This window comes from Rhinolophus sinicus, chromosome 16 (genome assembly GCF_057876585.1).
Source record: "Rhinolophus sinicus isolate RSI-liver-muscle chromosome 16, RSI-T2T, whole genome shotgun sequence".
Lineage (NCBI taxonomy): Eukaryota > Metazoa > Chordata > Mammalia > Chiroptera > Rhinolophidae > Rhinolophus > Rhinolophus sinicus.
The window spans coordinates 106,525,531-106,546,125 of NC_142516.1; the positions used below are offsets into that span (position 1 = coordinate 106,525,531).

The 20,595-nt window shown below is 37.5% G+C and overlaps 1 protein-coding gene across 3 annotated transcripts in view; it reads left to right on the forward strand.

Moving 5' to 3' along the window:
* RNASEH2B (ribonuclease H2 subunit B) overlaps positions 1 to 20,595 on the forward strand; it is a 69,515-nt gene that overhangs the window by 35,784 nt on the left and 13,136 nt on the right. The window contains exons 6-10 of one of the 3 annotated variants that reach the window (XM_074329911.2): positions 7,780 to 7,844; positions 9,467 to 9,572; positions 11,951 to 12,032; positions 13,388 to 13,430; positions 17,327 to 17,407. In XM_074329911.2, the coding sequence (XP_074186012.2) occupies positions 7,780 to 7,844; positions 9,467 to 9,572; positions 11,951 to 12,032; positions 13,388 to 13,430; positions 17,327 to 17,407 (377 nt within the window). The remainder of the gene's footprint in view (positions 1 to 7,779; positions 7,845 to 9,466; positions 9,573 to 11,950; positions 12,033 to 13,387; positions 13,431 to 17,326; positions 17,408 to 20,595) is intronic. The other 2 variants (XM_074329918.2, XM_074329917.2) reach the window with 2 other exon arrangements.

A 20,595-nucleotide genomic window follows, 5' to 3' on the forward strand; every position in this document is an offset into this window, starting at 1 on the left:
TCTGGGTCAAAGGGTGAAGCAAGTAATGTGGAATTGCTTCTGTATATTTTGATGAAGAGGCCGTTTTGAGGATGAGACCCGAAAGACCTTATTATTTCTTTCTTTTTTTTTAACTTTGTTTTTAAACCTTCCATTATTTTAAGATTTACAGACTGTAGTTCATTAGGGGAAGAGTTTGATTATGAAGAAAACTGCCAAGACATCTAGAGAATTGCATACATCTTTTACTGTGTGAAATTTAATCTGCATTACTTTGTGTTTTGCCTTACTGTCGTTAAAAAAGAAAGAAAGAAAAATTTGAGGCCTAGAGTTTTTAGAAACTTGATATATGTAAAGGTTGGTAATGTATTTGCTTTCAAAATGAAAGTACATGGGCAGGTGAAACAATTTTTTTAATGAAAAAGATTTTAAGTTTCAGGAAAAAGCTATAAGTATTATTTGTACCCAACCCCAATAATCAACAAATGTTAATATTTTATTATAGTTGCTTTATATCTCTTTGAGGGCAAGAATTTCTTTAGGAACAGTCTGGTAATCTGATCGCAGGATCTGATGGCCTGCAAGGAAAATAAAAAATGTATTTGCTATATAGTTTTGAACAAATCTTTCAAAGTTTTCAGCATTCTTTATGTATCAGATGAAGAGTTTCAAGAGTTGAAGGTATCTCCTGTATTCTTTCATACATTATAATTAGTATTCTGCAAATTATTCTAAATAGTTGTTCTAAATCATAAAACTTTCATTCTCTTAGCTTTATAGTGTTGAGATTTCTGAATGACCAACGTATGTATGAACATTATTTAAGTATTGCTGTTTAGTGGTACCTAGTACCTACCACAAAGAGATACTTCAGTAATTAAGTGAAATAATACAAGTAAATCAGTGCCCAGAGAGTGCAGGGTATATAGTAAATGCCCAATAAGTGTTAGTACTATTGAGGCTTCCAAATTAGAAATTTTAAAATCATTTGCTGATGTTTAAGTACAAGGGACACAATAAGTGACCAATACACATTTGTTTGATGGTCCATTTATTAATATATATTGAAGTGGTTCAAATAGGAGAATGGGGATAATCAGATAACAAAAATATCTTCCATATATAAGCATCTCTATGCTTATTGTTTTGCATATATTATTGAATCCTTCCAGTAATTCACTTTCATTTTTATTATAACCTGCATTTTTACAAATGAGGAAACTGAGGCTCATAGAGTTCATGTTAACTGACATCATAAAATTTGAAGTGGTAGAATCAAGATTTGAACCCTTGTCTATCTGACAGCAACTCTTTCCCTTCCTTCTTACTACTGTGTAACACTTCCAAAATACTGTTAGAGTTTTTAGATTGTCTCATGTAAAACTAGAAACTTAAAAAAAACAAAAACTATCTTGTATGTCACCTCTCAATGATTTCCCTTTGTGAGTCAAAAAGAGAGAGACAGGAAAGGAGACAGAAAGAACTTCGATAACTTAAGGAAAAGGCAATTTTCTGATCTTGGTAGTGAGCTTTCAGTTTTCAAGGCACTATATAATCCTGTTTTAATGATTGCTTTGGGTGCTGACTACTTACTTGATTTGGGGGAATTGTCCGTTTATAAGTTAGTGTTTCATTCCAGTCTTTGTATTTTATTGCTAAGATTTTTAAGAAACAAAGAAGACTACTAAAGAGTGGTCAGGTTATATCCATGACAGGGAGCAAAGATAGAGAAGAAAGCTGATGTTTTTAACTTCCATCCTCTCCACAGGCACTATGCAGATAGAGTAAACCCTGAAATAGTCAAGTTCCCCAGCCAGCTATTTTGATAGTAGACTCCAGATGCTGTCTCAAAAGTCAATTACAGTACAGATCTGCTTAAGCCTGCTACGTCTATGAGAACCTTCCCAACTTGCCTTCTCCCTGCCGAATAAATCCAGCCACAGTTGTTTGTATCCTGAATGATGATGGCGATGACCTGAGTTAGCACTGCCTGCTTTATTAGTGAAGGAAATGATGTGTCTCTGTTTGCGAGCTCTGGAGCTCAGCACGTTTTTTGCCAAAGAAGCTCACATTCCGTGGAGAGATGACAGGGTGAAGGACTGCTAAAGGGGGATGAACTTCATCCTGAGTGTAACACTCTGTTTCGTGTTGCAAGCAAAGGCTGCACTGCGCTGTCCAATGTGACTCACAGGAAGAGCCAGGAAAACTTACCTGATTAAAATGCCCCAACCACAGTTGCCAAGTTTCTATCCCCAGGAGGCAGGAAAAAAAGAGACCATATGAGTTTCTCAGTTGTGGAAAACATTGAGAAAGTAGATGTGAAAATATGCTCTCGGCAGTTTGTTCAACAATACATCAGGGAAATTCAGGTTTGTGAACCGATTATCCAACTGCTGAACATGTTATTTAACTGTGGACTCACTTTTATTCCATCTTTATTTTGTAAACCCAATCTTTCCAGATGTTTGAGACCAGTTTTATAGGCACCAGACACATTAGAGAAAGAAACCTTTCCAGCATATGTGCATATTATCTAACTCCCTAACTCTTGCAAATATTAAATTTAGGACATGAACAAACATGTTATGGTATTTTTTCATAACTGTGGGTAATCTGTGGCCTTGGTGAGTATTTTAAATCTCCTTGCTTATAAAAATTTGTAAATTTTAAAGTTAAGCAGTACTTGGTCGTTGTGTAGCATTTTGGGACATTCAAGCTGGATGTTTCTTCTGATCATCTTGTCCAGGGAATGTTTAATTAAAAGTAAATTTATAATTTAAAAAACTTCCTAGGAAAAAACTCCAGGCCCAGCTAGCTTCACTTGTGAATTTTGCCATACTTTAAGGAAGAAATAATACTCAAAAAAATAATGATACTTTCTCAAACTCTTTCAGAAATTATATGAAAAAGGAATATTTCCCAACTGATTTTGTGAAACCAGAATTACCCCAATATCAAAATCAAAATTATTACAAAAAGAAAACTAGGCCATTCTCCCTTATGATAATAGACTGAAAATTTTAAGACAAATATTAGAAAATCAGATCTATAAAAAGGATAATGTGTTATAACCAAGTGGGGTTTATCACAGCAATGCAAAGTTGATAGAACATTAGACAATCAGTATAATTCACCATATTTACACATCACAAAAGAAAAACTGTATGATCATCTCAATAGATGTAGAAAAGCATTTGACAAAATTTAGTCATGATGTAAATTTTCAGCAAATTACAAATAGAAGAGAACTGCCTCAGTCTGGTAAAGGGCGTCTATGCCAAATCCAAGCTAACATCATACTTCGTTGTAAAAGACTGAACACACTTTTCTCCTAAGATTAGGTGCAAGATGAGGATGACCACTCTCACCACTTCCGTTCATCCTGTAGTGGAAGTCCTAGCAGTTTCAATGAGACAAGAAAAAGACAAAAGGTATACAGATTGGACAGTAAATAGTGAAACTACTCAAAACCAGTATGGTCAGTATATAAAAAGCTCAAAAGAATCTACAAAAAAAGTCACTAGAACTAATAAACCAAGGTCTCAGGATACAAGGTCAATATACCAAAATCAATTGTATGTCTGTATATGAGCAGTGATTTAAAGGACAATGGAATAAAACCATACCATTTATAATATCAACAAAAATCATGAAGTTCCAGGGATAAATGTAACACAAAGTGTACAAGACCAGTACACAGAACGTTACAAAACATTGCTGAGAGAAATTAAAGAAAAATTGAATAAATAGAGATATACCATGTTCATGAATTAGAAGACTCAATGTTATTAAGATGTCCATTCTCTCCAAGTTGATCTATAGATTTAATTATAGAGAATCCAGAAGTAGACCTACACTTTTAAAGAGTCAGTTGATTTTTTTCAAGATAATCCAGTGGGAGAAAGGATAGTCTTTTCAACAAATGACCTGGAAAAAACAGATCCCCATACGAAAAACAACATTGATCCCTCACCTCACAGTCATACAGAAAAATTAACTCAAAATGGATCACTAACTTAAATGCAAAAATGAAAACTGTTAAACTTCTAGAAGAAAACCTTTGTGACTTTGGGGATAGGCAAATCTGTCTTAGAACACAAAAACCACTAGCCATAAGAAAAAATTATAAATTACATTTCATCAAAATTAATAGCTTTTGTTTTTTGAAAGACACCATTATGGAAAGAAGATAAGCCACAGTTGGAAGAAACTGTTTACGTGGCATATATGTATCTCAAATGCACAAAGAACTCTTTTAACACAATAATAAGGTGATATACAGCCCAGTAAAAAATCAGCAAACAGTTTTAACAGACACTTCAGGAAAGAAGATTTATGGACACCCCATAGGTACATGAAAAAAATGTTCAATACCATTAGTCACTGGGGAAATGTAAATTAAAACCACAAGGAATTATGATCAATATCCACCAGAGTGGCTAAAATAAGAAAGACGGTAAATTGTGGAACAACTGGAACTCCCCTACCTGGCGAGTGGAAGCATAAAATCGCATAACTGGCAATTTCTTATGACTCAGTAATTCTGCTCCTAGATATGTACCCAAGGACTGAAAACATACATCTGCCGTGCAAAGACTTGGGCAAGAATGTTCAGAGCACCCTTTGATTTCATAGCAACTTTTTAAAAATAGCCAAACACTAGAAACAACCTAAATGTCCTTTAGTGGGTGAATGGGTAAACAACACGTGGAATATTCATACACAGGATACATACTCCATAATACCAAGGAAGGAACTACTGCTAGCTGCAAGAAAACAGAATAATCTCACAGAAATTATATTGCGCAACAAAGGATGGTCACAAGAAAGTGCTCACCTCAGGATTCCAGAATAAAGGAAAAACGCATCTATAATGCCAGCAGACCAGTGGTTGCGTGAGGTCTGGGGAGGAATGGGAGAACGGACAGCAGGAGGGCTCAGGGAACTTTCTGGGGTGATGGTTACATACAGTCATCCATGCTCCTCAGATTGTACACTTAAAAAGGGTGTATTACTCATGAACAGTTACTAAATAAAACTGATTTTTTAAAAAAATGTATTACTGATCAGCACAAGAAGCTAAGCCTCCTGACTTCTGACAGTGTTTGTTTGTTTGTTTGCTTTTTCCTCTCCCATTGTCCCCTACAAGATAGTGTTGGCTCTTTCCCATCTCCCGTGGAATCAGTGATGGAATGTGGGGAGCAAGGTGGGAAAGAGTAATGGCCCCGGGATTTGAGCCTGGTGTCCGGCAGGGTGGTTCCGGAGGAAGGTGGCTAGTTTGGCTTCAGGCACACAGCCTCAGCCCAGAGCAGTCGGCTTCCTCATTGGGCTTGTTTGGTTTTGTTAGGATGAAGTCACCCAGAGAAAGGTACAGTTGGCCTCAAAGGAGGAAGTGGAGCTAGAAAAGAATCCAAGGAAAAGTCATCAGAGATGTAGAAAAACTGAGAGAAAGGTTTTATAGAACCACGGCAGAGAGGTTTTCCCCACAAATAACGGTCAGAAGTACTGAGGCGGGTGAAGAGCTCCTTGATCTTGATAAACTGAACATCAGATCTACAGCTTTGCAGTCAGCTTGAGAAAGAATCCCGATGCTCCTGCTTACTAGCTCAGTGACTTTGGACAATTTACCGAACGTCTCTCAAACCCAGCCCTTTAAGATGGGGACAAACAATGGTTTTCACCGGCGATTCATACTGAGCACTCCATGAGAAAATGTGTATAAGGAACGTAGCACAGGCCTGGATGTAAATCAGTTTCTGATGCTATTATCAGTAACAAGTTGTCAGTTCTGCTTTGTTCTTAGCTAATATTGAGTAAGTTTTGTTATGTGCCAGGTGTTGTACTATCAGTTTTATATGGGTCAGCTCATTTAGTAGGTGACTTCCCAAGGTGACATTGTGCACTGTGTAAGAGCCCAGGAAGTATGGCTCAGGGCCTGTGGTCTGTGCTTCTTCTGAAAGAGCATTTTCAAGAGGGAATGGAGTATTTCATCTTTTATGGCAGAATAGTATTCCATTGTGTATGTACGGTATACCACAACTTCTTTCATCCATTCATCTATTGAAGGACACTTTGGTTGTTTCCATGTCTTGGCCACCGTAAATAAAGCTGCAAGGGTGGTAGAAGAGGGTAAAGGGGGTCAAATATATGGTGATGGAAGGAGAACTGACTCTGGGTGGTGAACACACAATGTGATATATAGATGATGTATTACAGAACTGTACACCTGAAACCTATGTAACTTTACAAACCACTGTCACCCCAATAAACTTTTAATTAAAATAAAAACAGGGAAAGGAATAGCCTACAGGGGGTCAGGGAGTGAGGAAGAGGAAGGAAACTGGCAGATTATAGAATGGTCTTTCAGGGAATCTGGAGGTAGAGCCAAGAGGGAGGTGAGTAGCCGAGTCAAGGTAGGATTTCTTAGGCGAGCCCTGAGCCCTGAGTTTTTTTGGAGATGATTTGTCTCAGGCAATGAACAGCACTTCTAAACTCCAGTCAACAGTGTACATGTATTGAGTGATCGCCGTCTGCTCTAATGAACGTGGAGTGGGACATCGCCTCCAGGGAAGTCGAGTCCAGTCTCCCTGGCCTCGGTTAACAGCAGGCTGGTGGCTCAGGCAGTCCTGGCTCCAGGGCAGTAGACCTTGCCCCTTGGAGTTCTCAGACTTCTGACAGTACACATTCTCTTTTTGTTAATCCAGTGACATGTCCTGAGGAGATGGGTGCAAAGGTCCAGACCCCACTCCATCCCGCCTCCAGTTGCCCACAATGTTGACAACCCGAAGCTGAAATGGGGAGGAAATGTACAGGAGCTAGAGCCAGGGACCTGCCAGCGCCTCCCCCACACAAACTATTTAGTGCAACTCAAGCAATTTAACAGGCTGCAGAAAATGATCCCCGAATAAGCCATTTCCACTTCCCACTACAATTACAGAGGAGAGAAAGAGAAAACACCATTCTCTGTAACTCTAGGATGGCTCCCACAGAGTCACACGCATCTGGCCTTAGGATTTCCAGTGGTCACAGGGTAACTCCTGTGGAGGCAGCAGGCCGGGGGTGGAAGTGCTGCCTCCGCTGATTGCACGGAGACCTATGAACGAAGTGTTACTGAGGAAATAATTGTTCAGTGACATATGAGATAACACTGGGTGGACTGTGGACAGGATGTATAATTTATAAGATGTGAAACTTTTATCCCTATAAAAGGGCCAGTGTGAGCCTATCATAAATCTAAATTCCCCTGAAACAGCAATGTTTATCTTGTAATACAGTGAAAGAGATATACATTTTCTTCTTTCTCTTAATCCCACCGGGACAGTACTGATTAGTTAACAAGATTTTAAAACTTTTTAAAATTTTTTGTTTTTGGTATGGAATGAAGTTCACAGGCATCTACATTTAATTTCAATTGTATTTTTGGGGATTTCTATTTTTTCAGAAAAAAAGCCTTTCATTGAAAACATTGAGGCAAGCTGAAAATTATTCAGAAAAATGAAGTTTTCTTAGCTTGTTCATTTTCTGTTTTAAAAATTAACGTTTTCTACAGATTTGTTAGTGTAACATGATGTTTTCTTAAATTCCCACTCATTTAATGGTTGGATGAAACCTAAGGTACCCAAATTCTGTTTTGGAATTCTTTTTAATGTCTCAAGTATGCTCTCGGATTTGTAAATTGAGTTTTTCAAGAACATAAACTATGAAATATTTTAAAATTATCTTGTATGTGATATAACTTTGAGTTTTGTTTTTGTTTAACCCACTATACTCAGTCTCTTTTTTTCTTTTAATTTAATCCAGAAATAGACAAAAAGAAATATTACAAATACAGCAAAGAGAAGACATTAAAGTGGCTGGAAAAAAAGGTATAGTACTTCTCCAGTGCCTTTAGCAGAAAAAATTCAGTGCTCCTTTTTAAAAATCTTCAGAGAATATGGTAAATCTTTATCCAAAGACTCTTGTATTTCCAACTAAGAGAAGAAATCTGTATAAAGATACCCAATATGAGAAGAAATCTTTTACTTTTCATCCTCCCTAACTCATGTATCTCTGGACTTAGCTTGATATTTTCCTCTGACCTGAATCCCCATTTTCCTATGATCCTCACCACTGAATGAAAGTTCTTGCGCTTTGTTGGTGTAGAATTGAGTCTAACAATCCAGACAGTACCAGCCAGGCCTGACGAGCCATGCTACTGCTGGTCCTGCAGGTGTGTCAGGCTGATGTTGCTCACACAGCCAGGCAGAGGCCTGCGGCAGAGTGGATTCAGGCTTAGAGGAAGTGTGTCCCACTCTGTGTCTGGATGCTGAAGAGGGGTCATCTTCCAGGCACACCCTGTGCCTTAGTAATGCTAAGAATTAGACCTCAGGTAAGGTCTGGGGCAGTGTTTTCAAATTGATTTAGTAATTCACACCAGTATTTTTCTTGGAATGGCATGTAGTACAATGGGATATGATAAAATAGGATGTATTAAAATTTAACAGAGTAAGGGCAAGTATTAAGTCTGGCTCTATGAAACATATTTATATGTGTGTTTGAGTATTGGATTATTATGTATTTCTTGCTCTGGGTTGTGGCTAAAAAAAAAAAAAAAACTTTGAAAGCCATTGGTCTCAGGATGTAGTGTACTTTCACATTGATTAAGAATCTCACTGGAGCAGATCTATTGCTGACAAAGTTTTTGCAAGTCAGCGGATACCAGCAGTTACAGTACTGATTCCTAAGATTCTCTTCTATCATATATGTTCTGTCTTCCATCTTGTGAAAAACGTGTTTGTGTGTCATATGTTACTGGGCACATTAGGAGTCTGGGAACATGGGAATGAACCTTGTAGAATTAATCAGGTACCTACGGTACAGAGTAGTGAAAAGATTTTAAAGTGCCCCCATGTTTCACGCTTCATTTGCCTTTGTAGTCTACGTGAAGTATGAGTATTAAGTGCTGAACAAAATCGTGGCATTTAATTTTTGCTCTTAGCAAATGATAATGACATGAATAGCAAAGTTTGTATTTATTGATTGTGTTTCCTTTCTTAAATTCCTAGGAAGTGGGAAATTTACATTATTTATTTTGTTTCAAAATTTATTACATATAAACTTTGTGTCAGGTTCTATTCTAAGGGCCTTACATGTATTAACTCATTTAAGCCTCATCTCATAACAGCTCTATGAGAGCGATAGTATTTTTGTCCCCGTTTCACAGAGAGGTTGCGTAACTAGCCCATGGTCACAGAGCAAACCCAAGCAGCCTGATGCCAGAGTCAGTGCCCTCATATTGTGTAGCCCTTAGAAAGTCCACGCGTTGAGATCAGCCTGAAACGCTGCAGCTGCTGCTCAGCTTTTCTCCAAATGTATAGCTCTCTCATCTTCTGACGTCAGCTAAAGAAATACTTCTTCCTGGATCGTAAATGGATTGAGGACCATCTGGAAAATTGTGGATTTCTATAGTTCAAAATACCCTAATATTCCCCTTTTGGTTACTTCATAGGTAAATCAGACTATGGCAGCATTAAAAACCAATCACATAAATGTCGGTGCCCGGGTACAGTCAAGTGCATTTTTCTCCAGCCACCAAGTTTCCAGTGACAAGGAAGGTAAGTCAATTGTTTCATCGCAAATGATTCTTGTCTGGAGTAAGTTGCTTACATATAATTGCCTGTCTTAATGATTCTAAAATCTTATTTCAGAAGCTTCACATTCTTGCCAGTGTACTACATGTACTCATAGATCTTGTGGCAAGTGTGCATTTTATATCAGAACCAAGTAATACTTTTACTATAGATCATGATTGTGTCACTAATTGATAGTTAAATCATTCATTCAGCAAATATTTATTTCATACTAACAATAACAACCCTCACAGTGCTGGCTTTCATTTATTGAGGGTGTATTGTGTGCCAGGCCTTTTACTAGGTTGCCAGTGTACACACATTATCTCATCTGACCCCAGTAAGTCTCATTTAACAATGAGATTCTTGCTGCTGCGGCCAAACTTGCAATTCTAGTAAAGGTTAAAGCCGAGCTACTAATGGAGCTGGTCTGACCTTTGTGCTCACACTCAACTTTCTTGTACTGTTCGTGAGGCACAGCGTGCCCAGAGAGCTGCATGTGTTGGCATCTTTCTCTCAAGAAGCGTATGTCCTCCTGTAGGCCTCAATATTTCAATTTTAGATGAAAAATTAATTCACTTGGCACTGTTTTCTTCTTTGAGGTTATTAAGGTACATTCTTTTGCTTTTTCCAGTGTAGTATACATATATATAATAAAAATAGCTATATAATGCAATTAACATTCTCGAATGGTAGGAAAGGACAGAAATTATTCAGACTAAGCTCCAGTTCAGTGTTCCTCTGTTCTGGGTATAAAATTCTGAAACATCTCACATTAGTCATTAACAAAATAAAAACTAGGAACTAGTGGCCTGTTTGTGATTGATGGTGGTTGAGATACTCTTTGATTTGCAGAAATATACCTTAAACACCTCGCACAGGCAGATGATACCTGGCTCCAGCCATTCTGCAAGTGGTGGACCGCTGCCTTGCCATGCTGAGTTTACCAGCTATCGGGGTTTTTGTTTGGCTTTAACAAAAGAAGAGAGGGAATTGAATCAGATAGATGGATGGATGGATGGACGGACAGATAAACAAAACCATAGATTTTTTTTTTTTTTTTTTTTAAGGAGAAGGGATGTTACAGGTTATTTAGACAGATCTCATTTTAAAAATGAAAATCTATCATCTCAGTGAAGTAGATGACTTATCCAAGGTCACCCATCCTGGCTAGTAGGCCAGGTCTTCTTTTCCAAGTCCAGTGTTTTTACCAGTCTCTAAATATAAGGGTGTGGGTTTGGCTATATTGTCACTTAGGGTTCCAGCCATAAAATAAGCTTTACACTCTTTACGCTAGTTCCTTTTTTAGATCTTTAGTTTGATGTGCTACCAGAAGCAGCAAACAGACGATATGTTGGCATTCTTACTATCATTTTGTATATTCATGACTCATTAGATAATTATTAGCACAGAACCATGAGAACATTTTGAGAAGAACTGGGTGATAACTTTCAGTTCTACATTGGCAGTGAAAGTCTCTTACTGAAGAGTTTTTGAGATCAGGTGGTCCAGACAGCAGTCACTTTCTAACCAACGCTGGGGCAAATTCTTATCTTAACTTGAAGGCAAAAGACAAAGGAAAAAAAGAAGCGAATGACTATCCTAGCAACAAACCTGGGATATTGCTTTTGATAGTTTATATCCCCATGTGATTATCCCATCTTACTGTTAAGTTTGATTATCCCCCAGTCTTCTATATAAAATACTGAACTAAGGAGCAGGGCTTTAAAACAGATTTTATTGTCTTATGTAACTAGATTTAATGAATACACATTTTAGTATTGAGGATCCAGATGCTTTGGAATTAATGATTTTATACTCTGCTGAGTTTAGGTTTTTTACAGTTTTTAAGGCATTTTATTAGTTTGGGAGTATATATAATGTTCAGGACTCTTATAAAGCAAGTACTTAATAGACATATTATTTCTCTTAAATGAGCATACATTGTGGTTCTATAATTAGATGTATTCTGTATTCAAACAGACCTAGAAATGATTAGTCTTTTAAAAAGACATGAATATTTCATATTGTTACAACCGATTTTTCAACTTTATTTGTATTTAAGGGCTTCAACTAAAAAACCAACCCTGAATTTTTGTTTTAACTATCATTTAGTGGGTGTTGTACTTGTATTATCTTATCTTTGATATCATCTTGTATCCTAGCTCATCCATCATATCCCCCTGCTACTCTGACAGATAGATATGAGCATCCCCATTTTACAAATGAGGACACGGGCTAGGAGCTCAAGTGAGTCCCTAAGGCCAAATAGAGCCAGAATTTGAACTCTGGTCAATTTGACTTTAAAACTACCATAATTATTACTAATTTTTTTCTTTCACTCTCCATTTTGTTTATTTCAGAGGATTATATTTGTTATGCCCATGGTCTGATATCTGATTACATTCCTAAAGAATTAAGTGATGACTTAGCTAAACATTTAAAGTAAGTATTGTTCATCTTTAGTGATAATTAAGAAGTACCTTTTTACTTCTGGGTTTTCCAGAAGTAAGGTATCTTTGTGCCTTATCATGTCACTCCTTCTGATAAGTTCTTCTTGAGTTATGTCATAGGCTCTGTGGTTTGAAAGTGATTTTTAATGGACATTCATTGATTGAAATGAATTTGTTTAGTGGAAACCGATTGTAGGAACTTGTGTCAGGACTGGAATTATTGGTTGGTATGACTTCTGATGGTGAACTATGGTAAAAATTTTTCTCCAAATAGACTTAACAAATTTGGTTCTTTGTGGTCATTTTAATAGAAATAAAAGTGGGAAGGAAAGAGTAGATGGCATGTAGAATATTTTTGCAAGTTACATTTAGAGGTTCTGTACCATTTTCACTGTCATTAAATGTTCACTAAGAACTTTTGTTATGCCTAGCACTTGGAACCCAAGGAAAAACACAACCTGGCCTTTGAGGGCAGAAGAAAGGTTTAAGAATGACTTGATTTGTGTTTCTTCCTTTGTAAAGATCTTTGATATAATAAAAAAGACTTTATCTTAAGCTGAAAAAAAATGTTACTTCCAGAATTTAGTAACTGTTATTAAGATTTTATGTGTGTGATAATTTAATAGCTTTGCCTTATAATAGCTTTATCTTCTGACACATGAAGGTAAAGTAACTTTTTAATAGATACAGTTGCTGTTTTTAGTAAATTGCATAGGCCCTACTTTAAAAAACAATTAGTAGTTAAAGTGTATTGAAAGCCTGCTTTAAATTGATAACCATATCCTTCTGTTTAGTATCTCTCTGGAGTTTTTAGTCACTGTTTATTTCGTTAGAGACCTTATGTCTTTGAACTCCTTTTTTTTTCCCTTAGATTCTTTTCTTTCCACTGAAATTTTTAAGTTTTCAGTAAAGATTTGGGGAGAAAGACATGTCAATTAAACTTATTTTTAATGAGAGAAAGATACATTTTGTGTGGCTTTTGTCAACAGTTAAAATCATTTTAACTTTTAAATATATACTAGATTGATCAATTTTGAAAAAAAATACTACGATGCCAAAATGCAAATTTATGGTGGCTAAAGAAAAGCAATTCCATTTCAACAAATGAGTTCTAGTTTTACTTTTTAGTTCAAACAATTCCTATGCAAGGAATTAAGTAGTGAAATGAAGGTTTATTCATTTAGAGAAATTTCATTCTTTACACTGAGATGATTGTTCAATAAGATACATGGTGGTGAAGCTGCCAGAAGAAGGCAGGGCTTACCAAATAAATGTCAAGTTGGCCCAGTCTTTCTGTTTGCTTGTCTATGAAAATCATGATTGTAATTCATATTTTTTACTCATTAGGCTTCCAGAACCTTCAGCTTCAATGCCAAACCCTCCTTCAAAGGTAAGATATCTTTGTGACTAAGATACCTTGGGGAAAAATGTCATACTTTTATCACGTAAGTTTAGTTTGTTCTAGTGTATTTTAAAGCATACTAAATCCACCTTGCATGGGTGCTGTCATGTGGAATAAAGATTGTACTGGGCTCTCCAGCAATGTTTTTTTTTTTTAATAGATTTTACCTGAATAATAAAGTGCTGTCAAAACCCAGTAAGAGTTGATTTAGCCAGATACCTACATAAAAATATTATAGATATATAAGTATAATTAAATATTCTTGAATTAGCCAGATCCTGTAGTTAATTTTGTTAATCACCATGAATGCCTTATATATAACTAAAACTTATTTTGCCAGATCGAATTGTTACTGGCACAAAGGTACAGAGCATGATCTTTGTAACACAAAGGACCCTTTGAGCAAGAATGACCACCCTTCTTTTTTCTGTACTTGAAGTGATGGACGCAGTGTGTAATCCTCTGTCTGTTAGTGGGAAGACTTTTCCTCTTCCAGATGTTCTCCACCGGCCACCCACAGCTCCTCTGCACTGTGGACCACAGCTTGTGTTTGTCTCCCAGGTTGGGAGAGCAGAGCAGCCAGTCCTCAACCACACCTGGAGGCACGCTGCGCAGGCCTGAGCTCGGGCAGAATGCACACCTGCGCCAGTCCTGTCAGTGAGCTCATTCTCCTGCCAGCAGAATAGCAGATGCCTTGACAATGTGAAGTGGACATATGGTGGATGTTAGACAATTGCCTTTTCCCCCGCCTTCAAGGTGGCCAGCGTGCTCGGGATTGTTTTGTATCATGCCCTAATTTGGAGGTGGTAGCTCCAAAAACATTTATTACTTTGACTTTTAGAAAAGGAAGGAAAATTTACAGTACATCAGTGTGAGTTATGGGCCATTTCCAGCTGACTGTCTGAGGTTCATCTTTTACTCTCTGGAAGAAGAGTGCGGGGCAGAAGTCAGTTGCTATAAGATCTCAGGTCAGATCCACACTTCTCCCACTCCAGTAGTCTCCTGTCTCTGACAGTGGCCCTCGGGGCACAGACATGATTGTCTGACTGTAACTAAGAGGATAAGCGTATTTACTTTTTTCTTATTTCTCTCCCTCCACAGACTAAGTATATTTCTTTCTCTCAAATTCTTCCTTGGTAACTTAGAGATCATTCATGAATGGCTTCTTGAAGGTTTTAGCCTTTGATTCTGTCTCGGGTAGTGCGTTTCGTAAGTTTATTCTTCTCGGACCCCATTTTTTGTTTTCTTATTTTCATTTCCAAAATTTAAGGTGTTTGTGATTTCTTCATTTACGATTTAGATCAGGGGTCAGCAAACTTACTCTGTAAAGGCCAGATAGTAAATATTTTAGGTTTCATGAAGCAGATGGTTTCTGTCACAGCTACTCAGCTCTGCTGTTGCAGTGCGGAGACAGCCACAAACAATTCATACGCGACCCTGCGCGGCTGTGACCCAGTAGAACTTCAGTTATAAAAGCAGGCAGCCGGTGGATTTGGCCCATGGACAGCAGTTTGTCAAACCCTGATTTAGAACTCGGCGTCTTGTTTCTCCTAAATCTCAGCCTTATCTCCTGGATTATTTTAGTTGCTTTTTTGAAATCTCCTACTCTATGGAGTCTTCCTGGGGCGCTAATGTCTAATGTACACATTACAAACTGCCCTGGGCGATGTACCGTAGTTTAAAGAGGCGTAGGGTGATGTCTTCTGCTAACTTTCCTGTCTGTGGCCAGCAGTTGATTGATTTTTATAGTAATAATAGTTGATTGTTTTCAGGAAATGCATTCCAGTGGCTATTAGGTTTCTTTTTATCTGTGTAGTAATCGATAGCATGGAGCTTGTCATCCTTAATAATATGTTTTGCAGTATTTTCTTACTATTGTGTGTTTGCCTGTGTTGAAACTCAGCTTCCAACCCTCACCACCTTCCATCTCTTGAATTTATCACTGTCAGCTAGCAGAGCTGAATACAATCAGTGGATCTGAAGATGTTCCTGAGTTCCTTGCAAATCATTTATAAGCATAGGACCAGTCCATCCTAGCATTAACTCCTGCGGTACTCTGCCTTTTTTTCTTCCCTTTCCAGGACCGTGCCCATTTTGTCATACCTTTTGTTACTGTCTTTCTTTTTCTTCTGAAACATTCTCCCAAATCCATAGTGATTCAGTCTTTTAAATAACAAAAATCTAAGTAAATCTAACAATTATGGTTTTTCTCCAACATAGTCACAGTGTGCTGAGAATAACATAAAAACTACTTATGTGCAAAGGCCTACCACAATCATTTTCTTTTTTATAAGTACTTATAACTGTTGTCTTGTTTGATAGTGAGCTGTTAAAGCACCTGACGAAGTCAGTCATCTAATTAAATGATTGATATTTATAAGGAAGCATCTTTCATCTTAAGCCCTTGCTATGAACTCTTTTTTATTTGACTTATAAAAAGTGAACATGCCCAAGTGTTTATCATGACGTGTACTAGAACATTTTGCCACAGAGGATGAAAGCAAACATCCTCATAACATGAAGCTTTTTACCATGTAAAGCTGTTATGCCTTCATCATTATTCCCTGAGTTCTCTCCCGGTTGCCGATACTTTCCTGGTAAAAGCATGCATCACCCAAACCCCCTGTACTGCCTTAATTTTAGTAGAAACGTGTATGCTTAAGAAAGTTGCTTGTACATCTACATTCACTTCGCTGGTAGGTAGTTCATATAGGATAAGCTAGTCTTTTTCTTTTGCTTGAGGTTGCTGTGTGGCCAAGAGAAGGTTTTGCCCCATTATGTGATATATGCCCAGATGCCCCCCTGTTTGCTGCAGTGAAGAATTTCAAGACTTGTTGTTTTATCCCGTGTTAAACATGTACTGTGGCATCTTTTAGCACTAACTCTATCTGTTCTTTGTTTAACAATAGCTCTACCTGTTCTTTGTTTTGCAAAGTGAAGCCGGGAACAAATCTGTATTTCCTAGGGTGGATCCATGTTGGGTCTTGTCAACCTGGTATCTCCACAAAGAGCTTGAAGATCTGTCCAATTCCGAGTTCGGATCACTGTGCAGTCAGTGCTCCATGTTAAACATCAAAACTTATCTGCCCTGCTATGTGCCTTTTACATAATAAATGTGACACCATTTCTTCTATAGTGTCAACAGTAAGGCTACAGTCTAGCTCTTGACAAGATTCTTATGTTCGTTAGTGCAAAGTGTCATGTGAAAGGTGAAAACACAAAGTAAAGGGTGACATAGTCATACTGGGCCTAATGGAAAGAGCACTTGTACAAAACCAGATTTCACCCCAAGTCCTCCACTAGTAGCCTTGGGCTGTTCATTTAACCTCTCTGTGCTTCCTTCTCCTGCTGGCTGCTTGCTTTGTAAGGTTGTTCTGTGTGGATAAAATGACATCATTGACTTGAAAGGAAGTTAAGAACATGAAGCTATACAAAGCTGGTAATGAGCTACATTCCTAAGCCAACATTCCACCAGCCCAGGAGGTGAATGAAGTGGGGGTCTGGCTGGACATCTGGCCCCATTAAAGGAAATTTCCGTCTTTGCTTCTGTGCCTGTGTTCACCCCTTACACTGCCCTGGAGAGTCAGCAGTCACCGTCCCTGGCACATATGAACCGTGTGGTTGGGACTGCTCGACTGCCGACAGGCTGGGGCCGGGACCTGCCGAATTATATCTGCCCATCACCAGAACTCCTCACAAGGGCTGTGTGACTTAGTTCCCTAGATAATCAGCAAAGTGTGAAAGAGCTTTTAAAAGTGAGCCCTTTGCAGGGTCACTTGGCCTCATTTGGCCTCGATGTGAGCCCAAATTGCACATATTGATTCTTTTTAAATGGATGGATGGGTCAAGGTGATGTTTGACACTTCACTGCTCTAACATTACAGAAAGTAAAGTTATCAGATGAGCCCGTAGAAGCAAAAGAAGATTACACTAAGTTTAATACTAAAGATTTGAAGACTGAAAAGGTATGTGTGTCCAGGTGTAGTGGATGCGCTTGGGCTCAGTGGGTGATGCTGCACGGGGACACCCGGGCACGCGTGTGTGCTTGATTGTGATCTCGCAATTTTAACCATGAAGAATTTTAACTAGTGTTTGTGTGACTTAATCATCAATTCAAACTTGTGAATGGCAATGAAAATATCAAGCAAGGAATACTTCAGGAATCAAAGAAACACAATATACTTAGCAAGAGTGTGCCTAAACTTTGCTATGTATTCAGTGATAGGGTGGGGCAGGGTGGGGGGGATTAACTGCCACAGGTAATGTTTTGTCAATTACTGCCGAGGAGCTTCCCAGAAATTATAATGATGACAAAAATTAAGAAACCCACCCTTCAGTATCACCCCTGCAAATGTTTTTATAACATTTCTTACTAAGTTTTATCTTATACATGCATTATATATGTAGCTTTTTAAATTGGCATTGTTTTATATATACCGGGGGTGCCAACAAAATGTATACAAGTGGACACTTTGGTCAGCATTGCTCAAGCAGTAGTTCGCTGTAATCAGACGTGTCTGGACGCTGATAGTAACCACTTTGAGCACCTCCTGTAATTGCAGAAGTCAAATGTGACTTGTATTCATCTTTTGTTACCAGTATATATTGAGTATTACAATTAATACAGTTTTTCTTTCTTAAAATGTGAGTACATTTTTTGGCACCCCCTGTATGTATAGTTTTGGGTTCTGCCTTTTAATTTCTGACTTGTGAAAATGTTCACGTCATTAAACATTCTTTGAAATGTATTAATTTTTCATCATATTCAATCATGTGGGTTATTTCACCATATGAAATATAATTTATTGAATCGTTCCCCTACTTTTGGACACATAGGTTACTTCTGCTTTTTTTATTTTTTATTTTTAGGAAGTGATTCACATTCTTATTTATAGTCTGCATTTCTGATTTTTTCATTGACACAATTTAAACTAAGTAACAGTTTAAAAAAACATGAGCTCTTTCCATAATTATTGAGATATACATAATATGAGTTGTGATCAAAATACAGTGAATGTTTAAATTTAAAAAAAAGTTATTACAGTAAAAGACACATTGCCATGAATCCCCCTCAAACTAGTCCCCCTTGCTTTGAACACACTTATCCCATCGTTCTTGCCACTTTCTGAAGCAGTTCTGGAAGTCCTCTTTCGTGTCTTTACTTCATCCTCCATCATGACAATGCTCCCTGTTACACATCGATACTGGTACAGCAATTTCTGTCAAATAAAAACATTACGATGTGTCCTCATCCACCTTATTCACCGGATCTGGCACCGTGCAACTTCTGGCTCTTCCCCAAAGTCAAAATGACCATGAAAGGTAAATATTTTGAATTGATTCAGGACATCAAGGCAGCCACAACAGTGCAACTAAAGATACTCACAAAAGAAGACTTCAGAACTGCTTCTGAAAGTGGCAAGAACAGTGGGATGCGTGTGTTCAAAGCGAGGGGGAGTATTTTGAGGGGGATTAATGGCAATGTGTCTTTTACTGTAATAATTTTTTAAATTTAAACATTCACTGTGTTTTTTGATCACACCTTGTAAAATGCTTTCCAAAAATTTAGTAGAAATTTGTACTCCCAACCGTTATTCCTGATGAGTATTCGTCTTGCATTCTTGACAACATTGAGTATTATGATTATTCTTGAAAATTTTTGCCTATGCAATTAGGCTACATTTCTTTAACTAGAAAGCTTAGTTGTTTTTCCAGATGCTTATTGCTCATTTGCATTTTTGCAAATTGTCAGTTCATGTCTTTGGCTGTTTTTATATTGAATAGTAATGTTTTCCTTGTTGATTTGTAAGAGCTCATTCTAAGTTAAGGCTGTTAACACTTTTCATGACATATAAGGTACAAATAATTTTCCAGTTATGTTTAGACTATTCATTTGATTTTTAACCATTTTAAGATTTTTCTGAGGATTAAATATAGGAATTATTTTTCTTTGATTTTCTCAGTACTTTTATGCTTAGAAAAACCTTGCCTATCCCAAGATGAATCAATTTCCACTTAGATTTCATAAGATATACTTCCTTTATAGTTTAAAAGTTTTTTTTAATCAATTTTATTCTTTAATTTACATGTAATTTATCTGGGCATGTGATATTAGCGGATAAGCCAACTTAGAGATGGCTAAATAGCTGGCTATCTCCATGCTTTCTGTAAGCAGGGACATTTTTTCAGTTTCTCTGGGAGAACTATTTCTGCCCCACCCTTCCAACTGCCCATTGTATCCCCGTGGGCACAGCACCAGTGAGATAAGGGGTTGGATCAGATGTCAGTTAAATGCAGGGGATAACTTATCTCAAAGAGACTGTCACTTTTCACTATCCAGGCAGAAAATAAGGCCACTAAATTATAAGTGACAGAATGTGAGAAGCAAAATTTCAGGGATCATAAACTGTGCCCTTAAAAGATACTTTGGCAACAATTTTGTCTCACATTTCCCAGGGAGGCAGCTGATTTCTTTCTCTGCTGAGTCCCATTATTTATACTTCTGCTCAACAAGTTGTGATGCATCAAAGTAAAATCAGCTGCTATTTACCTTCTGCTAGGACATGACACACACACACACACAAAAGTGACCAGGAAGAGATAAAAATGACAAGGCAGAGATATTTGAAGTCAGCTTTTTGGAAAGTATTTCTTTGTTGGAAGGAAAATGGGGCAGCTAGTTGGTCCAGATGCTTTGCAATACAGGTTATCTTTTGAATATAATATAGTGTTGTCATTGGTTTCCCATAAAGCCTCTGAATAAAATCAGATGGTAAATTGGTGTGAATTATTCATCACATAATAATACAAGGCTGTAATTCCTCCTTCTGACAATTGCTGCCTGTGTCACTTCCATTGTTTGTGTTATTGCACTTAATGCACCCTCCAGAATTATTGCCCCTAAAGTAAACCATTGGTTGTACCATTCCACTCTTTAGAAGGCAGCAGTTTGTTGCCTCTTTTAACAAATTTTGTCTCTTAGGTCTGAATTCTGAAGAGAAATCAGAACTTTTTAAAATAATAACTCCCTTATGAAGCATGTTAGTAGCAAATGATTACCTCCCTTAATGAACCTTGAGACATGCATGGTCTGGTTTGATTTGCATGTATGATGTATAAATGTTACATTCGTAACAATTTTTCTCTTATTTTC